The 17671-nt window shown below is 39.0% G+C and overlaps 1 protein-coding gene across 1 annotated transcript in view; it reads right to left on the bottom strand.

Moving 5' to 3' along the window:
- Positions 1 to 1231: 1231 nt before the first annotated feature.
- PBRM1 (polybromo 1) overlaps positions 1232 to 17671 on the bottom strand; it is a 66277-nt gene continuing 49837 nt past the window's right edge. Inside the window, 6 exon segments of the mRNA XM_035894851.1 lie at positions 1232 to 4345; positions 4677 to 4893; positions 6101 to 6171; positions 8595 to 8750; positions 12452 to 12610; positions 16414 to 16615. Coding sequence (XP_035750744.1) covers positions 4173 to 4345; positions 4677 to 4893; positions 6101 to 6171; positions 8595 to 8750; positions 12452 to 12610; positions 16414 to 16615 — 978 coding nt within the window. The 3' untranslated portion in view covers positions 1232 to 4172.

The raw sequence follows: 17671 nt of genomic DNA on the forward strand, positions 1-17671 counted from the left end.
CATTCTTCTTTGCTTCTTTTAATCGTCCCTCCTGCTGCCTCCTTTAACAGCTGATAATCTGCATGGCCTGACATCTACACTGGATTTCTGATCCCTCTTGGTGCTGGAAGGATCAACTGCAGGAGACCACTGCGTCTCCAAGGCCTGACCAAGACTGGGAATCTCTTTATCCAGGATCACCAGATCCTACTGCACTGCAGCAGCTGTCCTTTTGTTTCTTTGTATGATGGTCAAATTAGACTTGCTGGAAAATGCAGTAAGCAAAAGGAACATGGTTTATTTTATTAATTAGAAAGTCTCGCATGTATCAATGAATCAGATCCCATTTCTTACTTGATGTTCAAGTGCCCAACCATTTTGAACCACCGCTCCAATTTAGTGCATTTGCAGTCGGGGGGGGGTGTGTGTACATCTACAGATGATCTTCAGTATCTCAGACTGAGCAAGCAAGATGAGGAGGTTGATTAGAATTGGTCTCCTCTGTGCAACTGCACCATCCACTACCAAATTTTAGAAAGGTGGAAGTTCTGTAAAGCTGCCAGCCTGCATGACAGGCAGTGTTTATCCCCCAGGTCCAAGACATGAATGCATGTTAATTAAATATAACGCTATCTGTTCTGGTTGTCTAAATAGCTCTTTGTAAGTTGTATGTCAGAGGCACCTTGAGACTTGAGAGGTTGATACCACTTCATTTTTCTTGCCATTTTTGGTATTTAAGAAAATTTCTGTTCTGGTTTTTAATTTTATTGTGTAGAAGATGCTTTTTTTTCCATATTACTGTTCTATTTTCCTTTACTAAAGAGCTACATAAAAGAGTCCTGAACCAGGTTAGGTTAGCTTCCAGTATGAATCTAAGGCCTGCTGTTTATTCTCAAATGTGGGGGCAACTGGGACTGACTGAATGTTACCATCTTCACTCAGCTTGTTCCCAGTGTGTCACATATTTTTCAAGGTTTACTGTTCATGCTCTTATGGCTCAATTTTCAACCATATTTTTCAGCATCACCGTTCTTAGTACCTACCAGGCACATCTTGCAATACACAGGACAATATAAAAAGGATTCTTTACCCACACACAAGCACACACATACCAAGGACTTGATAAAACCTGGATCATCAACAGCCAGAATTACTTGAAATAAAATCCTAACAAAAGCCTTGATAGGACACTCAAACCTGGTTAATCCAAAACACTTTGCAAACTATTTTTATTCAAATTAAAAAGACTCAGGTAAACAAAGTGATGGTACATACATGTTATAAACCTGGTTAGCAGCTTAACCTTCAGGAGTACAAGATCTAATGAAAAGCCAAGCATGGATTAACCAGGTCCGAAAACATACGCTGAAAAAAAAAAAAAAGTCACCAACATCAACGTTCTGAATTTTTACACAAACAGTAAATTTTCTTATGGAAGGGAAGGACTGAGGAAGAGAACAAATAATTATTAGTCGTCTCCAACTGGTTTATGAAAATACCGGTCCTAGATTAATCTATTTTCCACTCTCACAGAAGCCAACCATTTCCCATACGTACTTTTATTTTAATATGGAAGTTTTGTTTACGCCAGTACAATCAACGGCAGTGGAAAACAAATGAAGGGTTCAAACACCCACAAAGAGAGAGAATGACAGACAGAATGTCTCTTTTTTTTTTTTTTTTTTCTTTTTTTTTTAAACCAGAGTCAGAAAACAGTTTCTTTTGCTGGTTTGGAATTCTAGACTGTAGCCATTACATCCTAAATTTTACTGCAATCGACTGAAATGCCTCCCATATAGAGACACATGATTTTGAAATAAATAAACAAAGCTTAAAATAACTGATTAGGGCCAGCCCAGTGGCTTAGTGGTAGTGCTCTGCACTGCCTTGTGGGAGGACCCAGATTTCATTTGCACTTCCAATCTCTTGCTCCTGGGCCGGAAAGAGCAGTGAAACCAAGGCTTCAGCTGCTCGGGCAGGAGAGAGCCAGTGCTGCAAGTCCGCTCATCACTGACCTTGAGATAAATTAAACATCTGAGTTATATAGGCTCTGAAGGGAGTCCCATCCAGTCCTCAAAAGAAAATAAATAAAATAATAACTTAACTAAAATCCATCCCAGGTTCTTTGGTGTAATTTTTGTTAATGCTGAGAAGCAGGAGAATCTGGTGGTGTATTAGTACAATCCATGATAGTTCCAAATATTCGAAAACTAGGATTTGCTGCCTGATTCTCTTCAACGTCCTGTCTTTGTGGCTAAAAATCGCAAAGCCTATGGTAATTCAAACACATTTTAAGATGATACTGTATATATGGGGGCAGTCTAAGACTATTCAGTTCTTTGCCATTTACAAAGGCCAGTAAAGACTTTCTGTACCACAGCTGTGCTACTTGTAGAGTTCAAAATTGTAATTTTCCTGTATGTTGCTTAGCTTCATTTTCTTCACATCCATTGCACATTGGACCTAAACTGTCCTTAAGTGCCTATTTGTAATTACATGGTTTTCTGTGCAATGACTGGAGGATTGCAATAGGATAGGGAGAGGAATTAGTCAGTAAAATTAAGTAACAGTTTATACTTGCACGTCGCTTTCCTCATCAGTATTAATTGCTTCAGCAAAACAGAACCCAAGATATCCAGTATTTGAAGAAGAGTATTTAACCTGCTGCCAAATGTACTCAAATAAAAAGTGTTCTGTACTATTAGACTTTAAAAAACATTTCCACATGATGAACATCTCTAGCAGTAAGATGAAGTGTATCAGTAAATCAGTTCTTTTGGACTGAGCTGCAGTAACCACGCTCCTGCCAACAATTTGTTCAAATGAATATAGCTTTCCCAGTTACTTAATGCAATCTAAAAGTATTAATTCTTTTTCTAAAATTAAATACATGAAAGGATTTACCTTTAAACAAATAATTTTACAGTCCAAAAGGTTAGTTAGTTATGAGGACTTAGCAGAAGGCAGTCACAACCTTGAAATTTGGCAAGAAGAGTCTATACCTACCTTACTTAGCTAAAAAAAAAAAAAAAAAAAAAAAAAAGAAAAAAACCCCAAACCCTCCAAAGGCTGCAATGAAAGTACTCTATTTCTCCAATGTACTAGGTATGCTAAACTTACACATACCATACAGTAGTATTTTACTTTAAAGTTAATTTAAGTGTCAAATTTCTCTCAAATTTTGCATTGCAAAACTTTCATTAAGGTGAATCAATACACTTAAACATACAAAAATGTCTTACAATGCCCAATCATCAACAGAATATGCTTGAATTTAAAAACATCACGTTACTTCACTAACAAAACAACTCAACTTTCCTTTTCCTCTAACTTACCTTCCAAGACCTGAACTGGTTCCAGGTTCTGCATGCCCTTCCCACATGCAGACAGAATTGCCTAGGGGGAAGCTTCCCCTTCCCACTGCTCAGTGTTAGGGACATCACAGAACGCCCAAAGCGGGTCATGGTAGATGAAACATTTTACCTTCTAAGGGCATGCCGGCACATGTATTTTGCTACTGATTTAGAATCACAATGGCCTTGGCTACACCGTTAAATAACTGGACAGGATTGGACAACATTAGCAGTCAAGACACCCTTGTCCCATCCACACTAGCACTTCCATGATTGCAGTGGCTCACTCCGCTGCCTTGGTATTGACTTGAAATGTCATTTTTTCCCTAGTGTCAATGCACATCTTACCTTTAGCTTCTTTTAAGAGATCCTCCCTGTTCATATCCAAGTGAGATTTCTGCTGGAAGTGGCTAGCACACACAAGCACATGAACACACATTCTTCTAAGATGTAAACTATGACTAATTTCACATTCCACTGTACCAATCTGTAAATACTTTGTTTTCTTTTTTCTTCTTTTATATAAAAACAATGGCATCAGATTCTCAGCAATAAAGTATAAGAAAGATGAATCCTTGACTACACTTAACCAATTATGAAATCGCCTTTCAAACAAAGGAAACATATGCAAAAATCCGTGTATTTGATAAAGTCAACTTAATATAACAAAAAGTGAAATATGCTTATTAAAAGTGTCCTTATATAAAAATGGTCTTGCAATGTACAGTAAAATGCAATACAAATTATTGTTGGTTATCTCTCCCCACCCAGTAACTAAAACAGCTATTGTTCCACAAAACTCCTTATATGCCGGTATCAAAGAAAGAAGCAATTATGCGACTAAACATTTTCTATGTTGTACGCCTGACGGATATTAAGGGTGTCTCGTAGCATCAAGTCTCGCAGACGCCATAATGCATCAGCCATTGTAGTATGAGCCCCTTTACTTTTCAACCAGTGTGAAGGGAGTCGGCTCTCTTGTTCTTTTGATAAGTGGACATCTCGTCTTCGTGCTGGAAGGACAAGAAATGGTCCAATTATCTACTGGCTTTGATGTTCACCACAATTTTTCTAGAAAAAAGGTGAATATAATTCTACAGTATAACTCTTACTCCTAGTATTTAAGGCCATACAATTGATTTTTAGATTTATATAGTACTGATGGAATTAGCCTGCTGATAATATATGTATTCCCAGTCTGTTGATTTGTTTTTAACAATTACTTGCATTTTATTAAATAAGCAGCAGATTTATTTAGCATTTTCCATAAAAGCAAAAAATACCAATGGCTACAAAGAAGCGTGTTCTGTCTAGAAATATCCTACTCTGTATCAAAAGCCTTACCTGCAAGGGTCTGGTCCCACTTGCTAATACTATTTGACTCAGCACTAAGCCCCTCAATGTATTTCAGATAGGCTTCAGAATGAAGAAGCCTCTGTGTCTTTGGTGGAGGGGAGACGAACATGGGAGTTGTGGGCTGCTGCATAACTGGCTGACTTGCTGGGCTTTGGCCGGGATATGGAGGAGGTGCCTGCTGTCCCGGTGGGCCAAGGATTCCTATCTGCAATGACAAAGCGATGGAGAGATTACATTTGGGGGAACTGCAGGGAAGCTCCTTCACATCCAAGCATCAGGACATCCTCATACAATGGAGCTTCAAAACAGGTTATGAGCAAAGGCATAAGGAAATTTCCCTGGAAAACACCCGCTTCAGCCAGGACTATCTGCTGGGTTCACCATTATGCACAGAGGGAAGAAGTGCAAACAAACCATATTCATATTTAACAGATTAGAAATATGAGCAATGTTGTCTATGTAAACATATTCTGATTACTATCACCATTTTTCCTCTCTCCTATTACCCTGAATTACTCCTTTTTATTTCATGTTTTCTCTAATTTGATCATAAACCATGTGGTCTGTGAAGTGCATAGTTTCTCTCTAAAATATCTAATCTAAATTGACCCTGATCCTTGGGCGACTGGGATACTTTCACATAATAAATGCTAACTGCTGTCCGGCAAAAATTGTGGGCACACAAACAAATCGCAGTCACACAGGAGAATTCCTACTATTGTGATTAAGTAGCAGTGCTGAGAACTCTCAACACAGATACCCTGTGGTCTGGAATAACTCAATGTCATGACATATGCACGTTACTACTTTCTCACTCAATTTCTGGTTTTCTTTACACCCTCTAGCCAAAGTCACATTTCTCTTTATGGTGCAACAATTTAGCCAATAAAATCTGAAATGTTCTGAACACTTCATCTGTATTAAACACTGAGAAGGACCATCTGATCATCGCTGTTATCCAAACTCACAAATTCTGAATTGCTGATGAACATTTGCTTTGTCAGTTTGTGAAATATGGGAGCAAACAGAACAGTTTTTACCATTCATCAACAGCTTGAGAAAGGGGGCAGCATCCTCTGCATCACCACAGCACGCAAAACCTAAATTCTCAGCAGTTTAACAGTGTGTTGAAATAACTCAGTTTAGTAGAAGAAAAACAAAACACTGTCTTGCCTATACTGCAGAAGTTATCCCACTGGGCAGAACCTAATTAGTCTAATAACAATTCAACCAATAAATACAGACATACACTCTGAGTGTAAGATATTAACTGGCTCTAAATACATTGGTGTACATTTGGTTTATGTTCTCCAGGGAAAGGCTATGTGCATCCCTACATGTCTTAAATGAGATGCTGTTCAAATGCTAATTCAGAGCCTTAGAGCTTCACAAATAATGCAAAAATGACTCACCTGCTGTCCAAAAGGACTTGCTCCAGGTGCTGGAGTGCCTACCATGGGGGACACAATTTGGCCTGTAACACCTATATTCCAAAAATATAAAATAATTAGTCTTATTTCAGAGCAGTGACAAATACCTCTTTGGTCTTCTATAGTAAGAATTTAGACTTCTGTATCATTGCTTACAGTTTTTTAAGCAGATGTACAACATTGAAATATTCCCCTCTCCCCCAATAAAAAACCCCCAACACTTTAGAAGTTTCTGAATGAAAAAAACAAAAGCCAATATGACAACTACCAAACATTGGTATGTGGCCTGTTGAATTAAAGAAATGCAAGGTGAATAATTTTTTGTTTTCAGGATTTTTTCACATTACTTAGTGATTGCCCAACTAAATCTTCTCATTTATAATATACACCTCTGGCTTGACAGGATCTTCCTGGAATCCTTTAAAAAAGGAAATGCTGATTTGCTTTAGCAATACTTAACATTTCCTTGCGTTCAGTTTTATGGAATACATTCACAGCAGGAGGAAATCCAAGCCGTTACACAAATTCTGTTAGATCTCACTAACATAAAACGCAACTTGCAGGTTAAATAGGCTTATATATGAGACCAATGAACATCTGAAACAAATTTAAAAAAAATAAAAACTGTTAAGTTTTTCTCTAACATATTGAGGCTTTTCTGTATTGCAGAGAGTGCAGCAGATAACACCCATGTCAGTCTTACATACAGAAATTTACCAACTTAAATGAGAATCATGCAGTTCCTATATTTTACATACAGATGCTTTGGTCTGAAAAAATGAAACTTATGCCTGCTGCTTCTTTTCTTTCTGTTTATGCTACTTCTCACATTCATTCATTGGAAAAGCCGCAAATTAGCTATGCTTTTCCTGAGGGTTTAATTTGCATGCAGATTTCTGTATCAGTGATCAAAAGATGTGCCATTGCATTTTGCACACTGAAGCGAATTTCAAATGCGTTTTCCATTTGATGACAGCCTCCATTTTAAGTGCATCTGTACTAATGGCAACTCAGGAGTTGGGAAAACATTGATAATCCACATTGTGAAATATGGCACAGATTTTTTTTTGGTTTTGAACAAAGCAAAGAGGTCTGGAGGAGGACACCCTCGCCCTTCCAGCAGCAGAGCGTGGCTTCACCCTTAGCACACCCAGCCCGATTCAGTACCACTTCAGGTGTGGTCCTCCATTCCAGGTGTTGTTTTTTCCCTAATCCATATCCTCTCCATTTTAAACACCATACACACAGCCCACTTCAGCGGGAAGAACTCTGAAGAGAAATGCACTGTCCTGGATTCACCTCCCAAACATTGGTACATTGCTGATGTGCACTAAGTGTCACTGCCTGGCTGAGTTGGAGATGGACCCACAGACACACAGCTGTTTTCCTACTCCTTCTACGTGACATTATGGTCAATCTTACACACCAGCAAAGCTGCAAGCTGCACACCTAATACTGGTGGATTTTTAAAAAAACAAGCAAACAAACAAAAATAAAAGACACCAACCCAACCCAAAATAATTCACATACAGATAAAAAGTCTTAACAGAGCTTCTGATAAACACAGTTGCAAGTGGGGTAGGGGGATGCAAACGAGACCACTTTGTCCACAGCTTATTTAACTGCTGAATATATGGGATACACATCTTTTAAATAGGCACATGAGTTATCAGAGGCAAAACCTGAATCAGCAGAAAACAGGATCAGAGAGCAGGTGAACATTTCTCCCCATAATGGGCACATGTTAATGGCATTAGCACTGGAAAAATGTTTATGTTTCCTTCAGCCTTACTCTTTATCAGAAGTGTGGCAAAAAAAATAGCAAACGTGTAGTAGATATGCTCTCAAAAATCAACTTAAAATTTGGCCATAATAGTACACTGATTTCACATTATCCCCAAATGTTTCCAATTGCTGTTCTATCAACAAAGTTTAATCTGAACACTGTTTTATAACAATGCGTGTCAGTGCCCCAGTGGCCAAGGGGTCCTACATGACCAGGTTAATTTAAGTGCAATGTGACTACTGATAAACATTAACATACCGAAAAAGAATTCGGTAAGGAATGAGAGCAATAAATTTCATTTATAAGCCCACTTTAAATAAGAAAAGGATGGGGAAGTATGCTGTTGAAATGATGTAAGGATATGAATAGGCTAATTTCAGCTTTTCAGACCTCCGATAAACTCAAGCAGAATTGTCAGGTTTTTTGGCTGGAGCAAAACTACTGCTGGAGCAGCGTCACATTTCTCCAGTAACCTTTCCCTGCTGGTTTACCGGACATGTTGTTACGTCAACATTTTGCATCTGCCTCATATATTCAGCAGTGCATTGTGCGCGCTGCAGCTAAACAAACCTGCAATGTTCAGAAACAAAAGCTATGACCAAAACAAGCTGCAGATAATTTCTGTAACAACTGGTTAAACAGCAAGTACATGAAAATGAAATAAGGAGCGAATGACGATGACATTCTTACCGGGTGGTGGGATGCCTGGGATGCCTGGCATACCTGGCGGAAGTTGGTGGGGTGGGGGCACCCCTGGGTGAAGTGGCTGCATGCTGCCCATGCTAACAATGCCATCAACTGGGCCCTGCAAAGGTGGCAGCACCGGTGGATAGCCACTTATCATGCCTTGAAGGACACAACAAATTTCAAACATGCATCAATAACATGCAATATGATCTACACAGTAAGACATGCACTATCCACAAAAAAAAAAAAAAAAGGGAAAAAAAAGAAAGCACCTTTAGTACAGCAAGACGATACTACAATTAGTATCTTGCAAAAATGAATAAAAATCAAAAATAAAAAAATACAAATATGAAACACTATACTTTTGATGAATTAGTATTTAGTGTATTTGTATGTTTCTCAAGGGGCAATAGATGTTGAATATTCACATATGTTAACACAAGGAATAAATTCAGCCACAATTAAATGTTACTAACGCAAGCAATTTTAATACAGCTTAAAGCTCTGCCATCTGCATACAGATTATGAACACAACACTAACTAAACAAGCTCCAGATACAGCCCTGCTTTGTGGGCTACCTTGGAGACCAAACTCAACTGGAACAAAAATAAAAACCTATAGATTTTTCTGCAGTGTATATGCATAATTACACACAAAACCCCTACAACATTTGCATACTTAAGACTAAGAGCAGTAACAGGGTTGATTTTTATTAAACCATCTCCAGTATAAACTATGAAAGTAACTCCGATTTTAAACCCAACAGCACTGGGAGTGCTGAGCTGCAGTAATTTACACTCACGGCAGTACACCGAAGTAGGACTTACAAGGAGCACCTGCAGTCCCTCACAGAATTTCACTGACAATGTTTTCCAGGTGTCTTTATAGGAAAATCAATGATATGACAAAGACAGTATTGTGCTGCTGCTCGTAACTTTAGTTTTCTGCATGCAAGGGAAGAAAATGTAAAGCTTATTCTGGTTTCGGCTCAGGTTTGTTGCTATCCACGAGGTGAGCACATGCAGTGTAACTGCCCTGTGTTTATTGGGTCCTGGAACGTAACTTGCTTGTCCCTTGCCTGTTTTCTAAGCTTTTTAATTTAAATGGATGTGTTGTCAGGTAACCAAGGAAAGGTGCTGGAAAGACATGAAAAGATGACAGAGGACAGAAGCAGGTCTAGAGAGATGAGGTAAGTTTAGAAATGCAAAATTGCTGACTGAAAACAAAGCTGTCATGAGCTCAGGATCGAAACAGATAGAGCAGCTCCAAAACACAAGCCAAATTTGTCACTTCCTCACGAAGAGTTACAAAGGTGAGAAACCTGAAACTCCAAAAGCTTTACATGGAGCAACCAATGAGAAAATAAAGAACTGATCTCCCTCAAACCTTCATTTTCCACAGGGCACCTAGATTGACACTTATTAAACAGGTCTTAAGTATCTGGAAGCTCATCTGTACCTCTTCATTAGTGTAGTGAAATCCATATTTGCAATGGAAAAAGTAAAAAAAGAAACACAATAAAAGCATCCCCGGAATAAAGGGCTTTCACTGTAGCCGCTGCCTGGTTACTTCCAGTGAACCCCGAGCTGCCATGACATCTTGCATTTACATACACTTCTGAAGCTTTAAAAGACACCAACCAAAATAAAATAAAAACCTCCAATGAAACAAACCCGTATTTATCAATCATGAGAGCTCATTTCTACATTTTCAAATAAAATACTCAACAACTGGCTGGCTTAATAAAGTTATCATCAAACCTCCATGACAAATCAGTTCTTGTAGCTCATCACAAGGTTGTAAGAGCAGCCACTTTTATACCCCATGTACGAGTTACCACTTTGATTTTAAACTAGTTAACATGGGCAAACTATTTCCAGCTCCCACAGCTGTGATTTATGATGTCTTTCAAACTACTTGTTCTCCCATTTTTTACTATAACAACGTAAGATTAAATAAACTTTGGTAATGCCTAAATTTACAAGAAACTAGAGCGCTGCATACTAAGAGAAACACATCTCAGAAGGTATCCAGATTTCTTGGACCCGTGGGCCACACAGAACTTCTCTGAACTTCTGCGATGGAGTTCTCTAAATTAGAGAAAAGCAATCAAATGATGGAGGAGGATGTGAAAGAGTTCTCAACAGATTAAGATACTTCTAAGTAAGACCTGTGGAAACTAAACGATGAAAGGCCATATTTTTCAAATGGGCCACAAAAATAGAAAGAGTTTAAAAAGATCCACTTGATCACCCACTTTAAGGAAGTATTTCACAATGCCAAAGTGAAGAGACTTGAATATCTAATGGCTGGAATAAGATGATGGTCTTAAATACAGGTTGGCTTTCGAGGAGGCTGCTGCAGGAAGTAAGTTAGCATGTGTAGTCTGCAGAATGCACATTTTTGGAGAAGTTTTAAGAAAGTGTTAATAATAAGTATTACTGCCCATTAACACCTACCTCCAAAAAATTGGAAAAGCGACTCAATGCCAAAAATACAAGAACCAAACCAAGAAAACACAACCACAAGAGGATGACATTTCTACATATTGTAGATTGAAATAGTTTACTCTCAAAAAAGATCAACGCAGGACTCGTCTTTTCTTTTTCCTCTTAATATATGCACAGATACGTGTATACACACACCCACCCCAACTGCAAACAGTTCAGAGGAAAATTACCAAGACCAAAGTGGGAAAAAAACAAAAGAAAATTGCAACTCAGCATAAACAAATGCTTTGTAATCTGGAGACCATGAACCAAATAAGGGATGTGCCTTCAGTTTAAACATCCATGCAGCCTATTTACTGAAAAGGGATTTAGAGACCATGATGAAAAACGCTTCAGGCTGTTAGCGCTAAATATGGCCACAGCCTGTGAGACGGGAAAGAAAAAGAAAAATGACAAAAGAATAAATGGAATAATTGGAATGCCTTAAGGGAAAGTTAAAAAAAAAAAAAAAAACCACCCAAAACTCAAAACAAAAAACCTCCAAATACTCATTTTTACCTATTTGGCACTATTTTGACCTTGAGTGAAGTAATCTAATTATTTTAGTTAGAAATGGGGGAAGAAAAACAACCTATCAAGTCATACCCAATTCATTTTCTCACCAACGTAAGGCTGATTCCCATACAAGAATCTGCAGTGGACTACGGTGTCTTCAGACTGATCCTGAAAATACTTACTCCAAGCACCTCCCTGTGAACTCAAGTCAGATTACAACTGGTAATGAGCATAACACCCAGCAACAGAGAACTCATGGAAGAGTTGTCCAAGCTTAGTTCTATTCTGAATACCACCTCATAAAACTGGCAATGTTGCCATTTCATGTTTGTTCCTGCAATGGCTCTAGATCCTTGTAGTCTCCTCTGTTTACCAGTGTCTAATCTGCAATTCTCTAAAGCTTTTGCTTGGATTTAAAATCTGGTTTGGATTCTGTTTGCCTCTCACCTTCCTGACAAGAAAAGAAATAAATAATTTGCCTCCTACTTTATCACCTCCACTGACACTGCATACACTAGAAGAGTATTTAGCTCACTCCCCTCCTGCTGTAGCAGGGCTAAACACGAACTCTGCAAAGTAGAGTGAATAAACACGACTGCACACAAACTGAACAGGACTACCGCACAAGGAGGACCCTTTTTCCCTGCATTTTCAACAGACTTCTCACTACCGGAGCAAGTAATGTTGGACTATCGGGCTACTGCTGCGGTTACGCATACTCAATATGAAGAAAGACTGAAGAGGTTGAGCTTTTTTCTTCCGTAAGAACAAAGTGACCCAAGAGAGTGTTCAGAGTTATGAAGGGGGTTGATATAGTGGATGAGGAAAAAATGGTCATAGCTCCTACTTTTTACCTGCAACGGGTGTCAACTGCTGATTGAGCATTCCCATTGGTGTTGGTGGCGGCACCACCCCCATAAGAGCCCCGACAGGAGTGCCTGCCCGGGGGGAGGAATTCTGCTGCTGTGCTGCTCGCTCTCTCTCCTGCTGCTCAGCAACTTTAGCTGCCCGCTCTGTAAAAGTATTTTAGATTTTCAGTTCTGTTTTGTAACCCAGAATTTCAAAATATTATCTGTTCATTAAAAAGGACTAGTCAAACACTGGCATAGTTTAGTCAAATATAAAGTAGAACAGATGAATCTTTTTATACAGCATATGATTTGATTTCATGTGGCTGCACCTAAGACTTTTAGAGAACCTTTCATGAAAAATATTCCACAAAGTTTTATTTTTCTAAAAAAATCAAAATAAATAATAAAATAAAAATTTAAAAAGGTCAAAGAACAAATTTGATAATAACACCAGTGTTACCAACATGAAGCAGCAGTCCAGCACTAGGCTCAGTCCGCACTAGGAAAACATGGCAAAACATTCCCTCTTTTGACACCACTGGCTCCGCTAAACCAGCTGCAGTGAAGGCCGGCAGCTCTCACATAGATCTGCCACCAGCTGCTGTGGGAATTTTAAGCACCGTGTCTACCAGACGTGACCTAAAGTAAGATGTAGCAGATAGCAGTGCAAGCCGGTGCCCCGTCTATTCCTGGGCTCCTCATATATTTTAGTACTGATGCAGCTGAAAAGTGGTGGCAAAGTTGGGAAGCATTTGCAAAGTTTCCCTAGTGTAGATAGGTCCTCAGTGTTTGGAACATAACAAGCAGCAGTTTGATGAACCAAAAATGTTTTTCTCTGCCTCCTTCTGTCGTTTTCCCCATTTGGTCCCCTTTGAGCTTTTTTTTCCTTTTCCTTTTTTTTTTTTTTCTGAAGATGTCTAACTCACATTATGCTGCTCACTGGAGGTCATGCGTGTCCTTTGTACGATGAATCTGGTCATTATCTCAATCAAGTTTCTTACTGTGACTGCAAGAACAAAAGATCTACTGCAAGGGAATCTGACCAGAGGACAATTTTATAGGGAAGGGCAAAGGGTCATTGGAAGAAGAAAGAAAAAAAACCCCAAACCCAAGCAAACACAGAAAAGGAGATATACTGAATGTCCACTCAAGGTGCTTTGGGGCATGTAAGTTGCCGATTTGTTTACTCTGAACATTGTATCTGACTGACGCAATGAAGAATAACAAAGAATAAATGAATGCAGCATACAACTCCATCAAATTTTAATAACAGTGAATGCAGGGCTAGAAGTTCTCTTCCAGTTGGTGAAAGATGAAAACTGCCACTAAAAACAGCCATCAAAGTCCTCTGTCAAACAAACCCTAAGAAGTTCATCAAGGAGATTAAGTTATGCATCCTGCCAATGTTACTTGTTTTCTCTAGTATATGACTTCAAACATCTCTCACACGTTTGTCTCCTGTAGAACCTGTTTGCGCAGCTTCTAACACTACTTCCATACACTGAAAGACCAGTTTCATTTCCAAAGGCATTTTCTTCCTTCTTTTCACTTCTGTCATTCCAGGAAGCGATGACGACGCACAGAAACTCCTAAATTTACTACAGGCAACTCATACGTGATTGAGCACAAAATACACAAGACATTTGAAGGTAGATCCTGAAGTAGAAAAATGAGATAATCCTCTTCAGAGCACAGCAAGGATTTGCGGAAAAGATGAAGCAGCTGTTCTGACTCTCATCTACTTTTGGCCAGCTAAAAAAATGGTGAGACAAAAGCAAAAGTTCTCAAGACACTTTGATGAATGAGAAATTATTGTTAAGCGTTCAGCTTTATCAGATTTCAGAGTTCTGAGCTTTGACAAAGGACCTGATGTAGGACAGTACTTGAGTTTTACCTAGTCTCTATCCATGCTGTGACTGTCATGGAACCAACAGATGAAACAACACTGCCAAAGGGAACTGCAGCAGCTGCCTAAAAGTTTGGCCTTGAGCGTTCACCTTAATACTCAACACTAAACCCAAATCATTTAGGCCAGGGCTTGAGATCATTCAAACAACATCTCCAGCACATCTTAAGAGAAAGGAAAGAGACCTTCTGCTTTGAACAGAGCTTTTCCTTAAAACAGGTCTTTACCTCAGTCCCACGCATTATTTTATTTTATTTAGAGAAGTTTTCACAGTGCAGTTAGCCATGCAGGCATTTCCAATGCAGCCTGTTCTTCGCTCAGCTGTTGCTAAAAGAACAACTGTTACCCTGCACATATACCAAATGAAATTTTCAGTGGGTCAAAATGGATCTAAAGTGCAAACTACTTTCACCGGAACATAGAAAGGCATTTTCTCACTGAGGGGTCAAACCGTGCCTGTTCCCTGCTCCCTAGTACACGTCCACACTAGAGAGCACGTGAATTTTGACTCGTCACAGTGGAGGGAAAGGAGTTTCTCTCCTTTCACACATGGTAAGCAAACACAGTTTGAACACTTTGTAACCCCATCCCAACACCTCAAAACCAAATAAAAGTAAGTCTAGATCTGGGCAGACACCAAGCCAGAGAAACTGCAGCCCAAAACACAAAAGCTTTGGAAAATTTTAAGTGAGAAAGAGGATTAAAATGGGAGCACTTAGGCAATCATAAACACAGTGGACAGACACTGTTGCTACTAGTACGTTACAACTATGCCTTCCTGCAGAAGCATATGACGTCAAGCTGCTCTAAGCTAGGAAGCGATGACATGCTAGCCATCCTACTGCTTAAGAACTAGGCTGTAAGGAGGGACCTGCCAATAAAAAGATACCACGCACACCTAGAAGGATGCAAAAGGAAACTACAATAGGAAAAAAGCAAGGCCATAGTACTTTCACAAAGAAAGAGCATTACCCTTCACAGCATTTGCAAAGAAAATCTGCACATAGCCAAGTGGTGCTGTACTACTCTCCAGAATTGCGAAGAGGTACTACTCAAATTTGGAAAGGACTGAGACAGCTGATGGTGGAAAGCGATAGCATGCAAACTTCTAGTTTGAAGATCAAAGCCGCCTTTAATTTATGAATATGCAGAAAACCTACCAAATCACATTTTTAAAAAAGTTAAGTTATAACTTAATTGGGCAATAACTTTCTAGGGTGTTGAAACTTTCCTGTCCAAAATAGCATTTTCTGCCAATAAAATTGCAACAGTTGCTTAAAAAAAACGGGGTTTATATTGGAAGAGTTGACATATTAACTAGAGTAGTAACTGTGGATGTTAAGCCAATGTATTTGGCTTGGGTAAGGGCCTGCTGTTAAGGATCAATTGTATTTTATTTTAATCAAATAAAGTTGAAACACAATGACCAGTATCAGTAGGAAAGAAAGAAAGAAAGAGAGAAAGGTCTATGAATATTCCTAGGCTCACTTCAGGATATAAAATCCCTCAACAAAATCAGTTTCAACAGTTGATTAATACTGAGACTGAACAATAGGTCATATTTACAGTATTATAACAGATTCTGTATTCCTTGATTTCATTCTATCAAAGCTTTTTAAGCCTCTAAATACTGTTAATCAAAGAACTTTTTCCCACTCCACTGTAAGCCTTCTTACCTGCTGCTACAGCTCTGAAGAGCTTCTTGTCCAAAATTTCCCCCAGTCCTCCTTTAAGGAAACTTTCACAAACCATTTTTCCAACTGACTTCCAGCCCAGGGGCTTCATGCCCTTTACTTCTAATTTGTCCCCTTTTTCTTGGTCTTTGTTCATTTGGTTATTTGTGGCAAAGACATTTAAATTATCAGTTGTGCACTACATAACTTAAACACGCTCTTTGCTCCTCTTCAGTCATCTCTCAATATGAACTTCTCTTTAAGGTACGTCCAGAACACAAACATAAATATCTTCTTTTATTAAACCTGTCATCTGAATAACAGCAATGAACGCATTGAGAAAAAAAAAAAGCAGAAAAGAGTTTATCATCTTAGTTTTTATTTACCTTCATATTCTGCTTTCTTTGTTGCTTCCAAGTTTCTCCATTCAGTTCCTACAAGCCTGCTGAGCTCTCCAAAGGAGTAGTCTGGGTGCTGAGCTTTAATCACAGCTCTCATCTCGCTGCTAAATAAGATGTACCCACTCATGTTGATCTTCCTTTTTGATCCCTCCTTCTTGGTGCTGCCCTTAACAGACTTGGGAGTGGACTGTGAGAAAAGGTAGTTATGACCACAAGTGTACAAAAAAGAAGCTTCTCGACATACAAAATTCAAAGCTGTAAGAAACAGTATTTTGAAATATTCCTGTATTTCTCTTGAACACCATTTGCACAAGGACCATCCAACCTTACAGCCCTTGAAGAAAGACTCCATCTACTGATGCATGACAAGAGCACATGCACACGCTTATGAAAAGTATACAGGCAAAAAAAAAAGAGCAAGTCACAATGTTATGATGCTTTTCAGCCCTTCCAGACATAATGCCACCTTTATAACTGAGGCTTCAAAAAATTCTCCATAAGACAACACAGAATGCTTACTATTAGCTAAAATCCTTTAAAACTGAACAAGAGGACTAAGAAAGGGCAAGTAGCAAGTAAGTGACTATTTGGAAGGCCAGAAGAGAATGATTTTGTTATGTCACAGATTTCATCCATGATGCTGTTCAGAAATATTGCCAAGACAAGTTGAGCAAAACGTTTTATTTGCCATTGCACATTTTTTGGGAAGTGCTTCCCCATTTCCTCCTGGGCCTTTGCAACCCCTACCCTCCCTGGCTCCATCTTCTACTTTTCTTGTTCCTAAATGCTCTCTATTTTGCCTGCCAGACTCCTTTCACTCTGGTGTTTACCTACCATTACATAAGTAGCCATTTCTCCCTGAAAAACCCAAAGCCCAGTCTTGCTGACCACTGTTTACCTGCGTAACAGGTTCACATCACATTCTAAATGTTGATGGGTAACAAAAACAAAAATTCTGCTCCTTTGCTTTTCCCACCATAGATGTTCCTGTTGAGGGCTCCTTGATGTTTCCAGCCATCAAAAAATTTAACCTATTCTGACAACCACTGAGCTACCACAGCTGGAACCCCCTTTTTGAAGGCTCCGCCCACCTATATTTGTTACAGGAGACCATAACTCACCCATACTCTGATCAATGAGGCCCACAAATGTCATCATACCAAAACCCTCGGAAGGCCCTTCTCATATCCTGAATGTTACAAATTTTTCACATGTTGAAAAGTGTAATTTTTTCCAAAAATCT

The sequence above is a fragment of the Egretta garzetta genome, unplaced genomic scaffold (genome assembly GCF_000687185.1).
Source record: "Egretta garzetta isolate BGI_Z169 unplaced genomic scaffold, ASM68718v1 scaffold215, whole genome shotgun sequence".
NCBI lineage: Eukaryota > Metazoa > Chordata > Aves > Pelecaniformes > Ardeidae > Egretta > Egretta garzetta.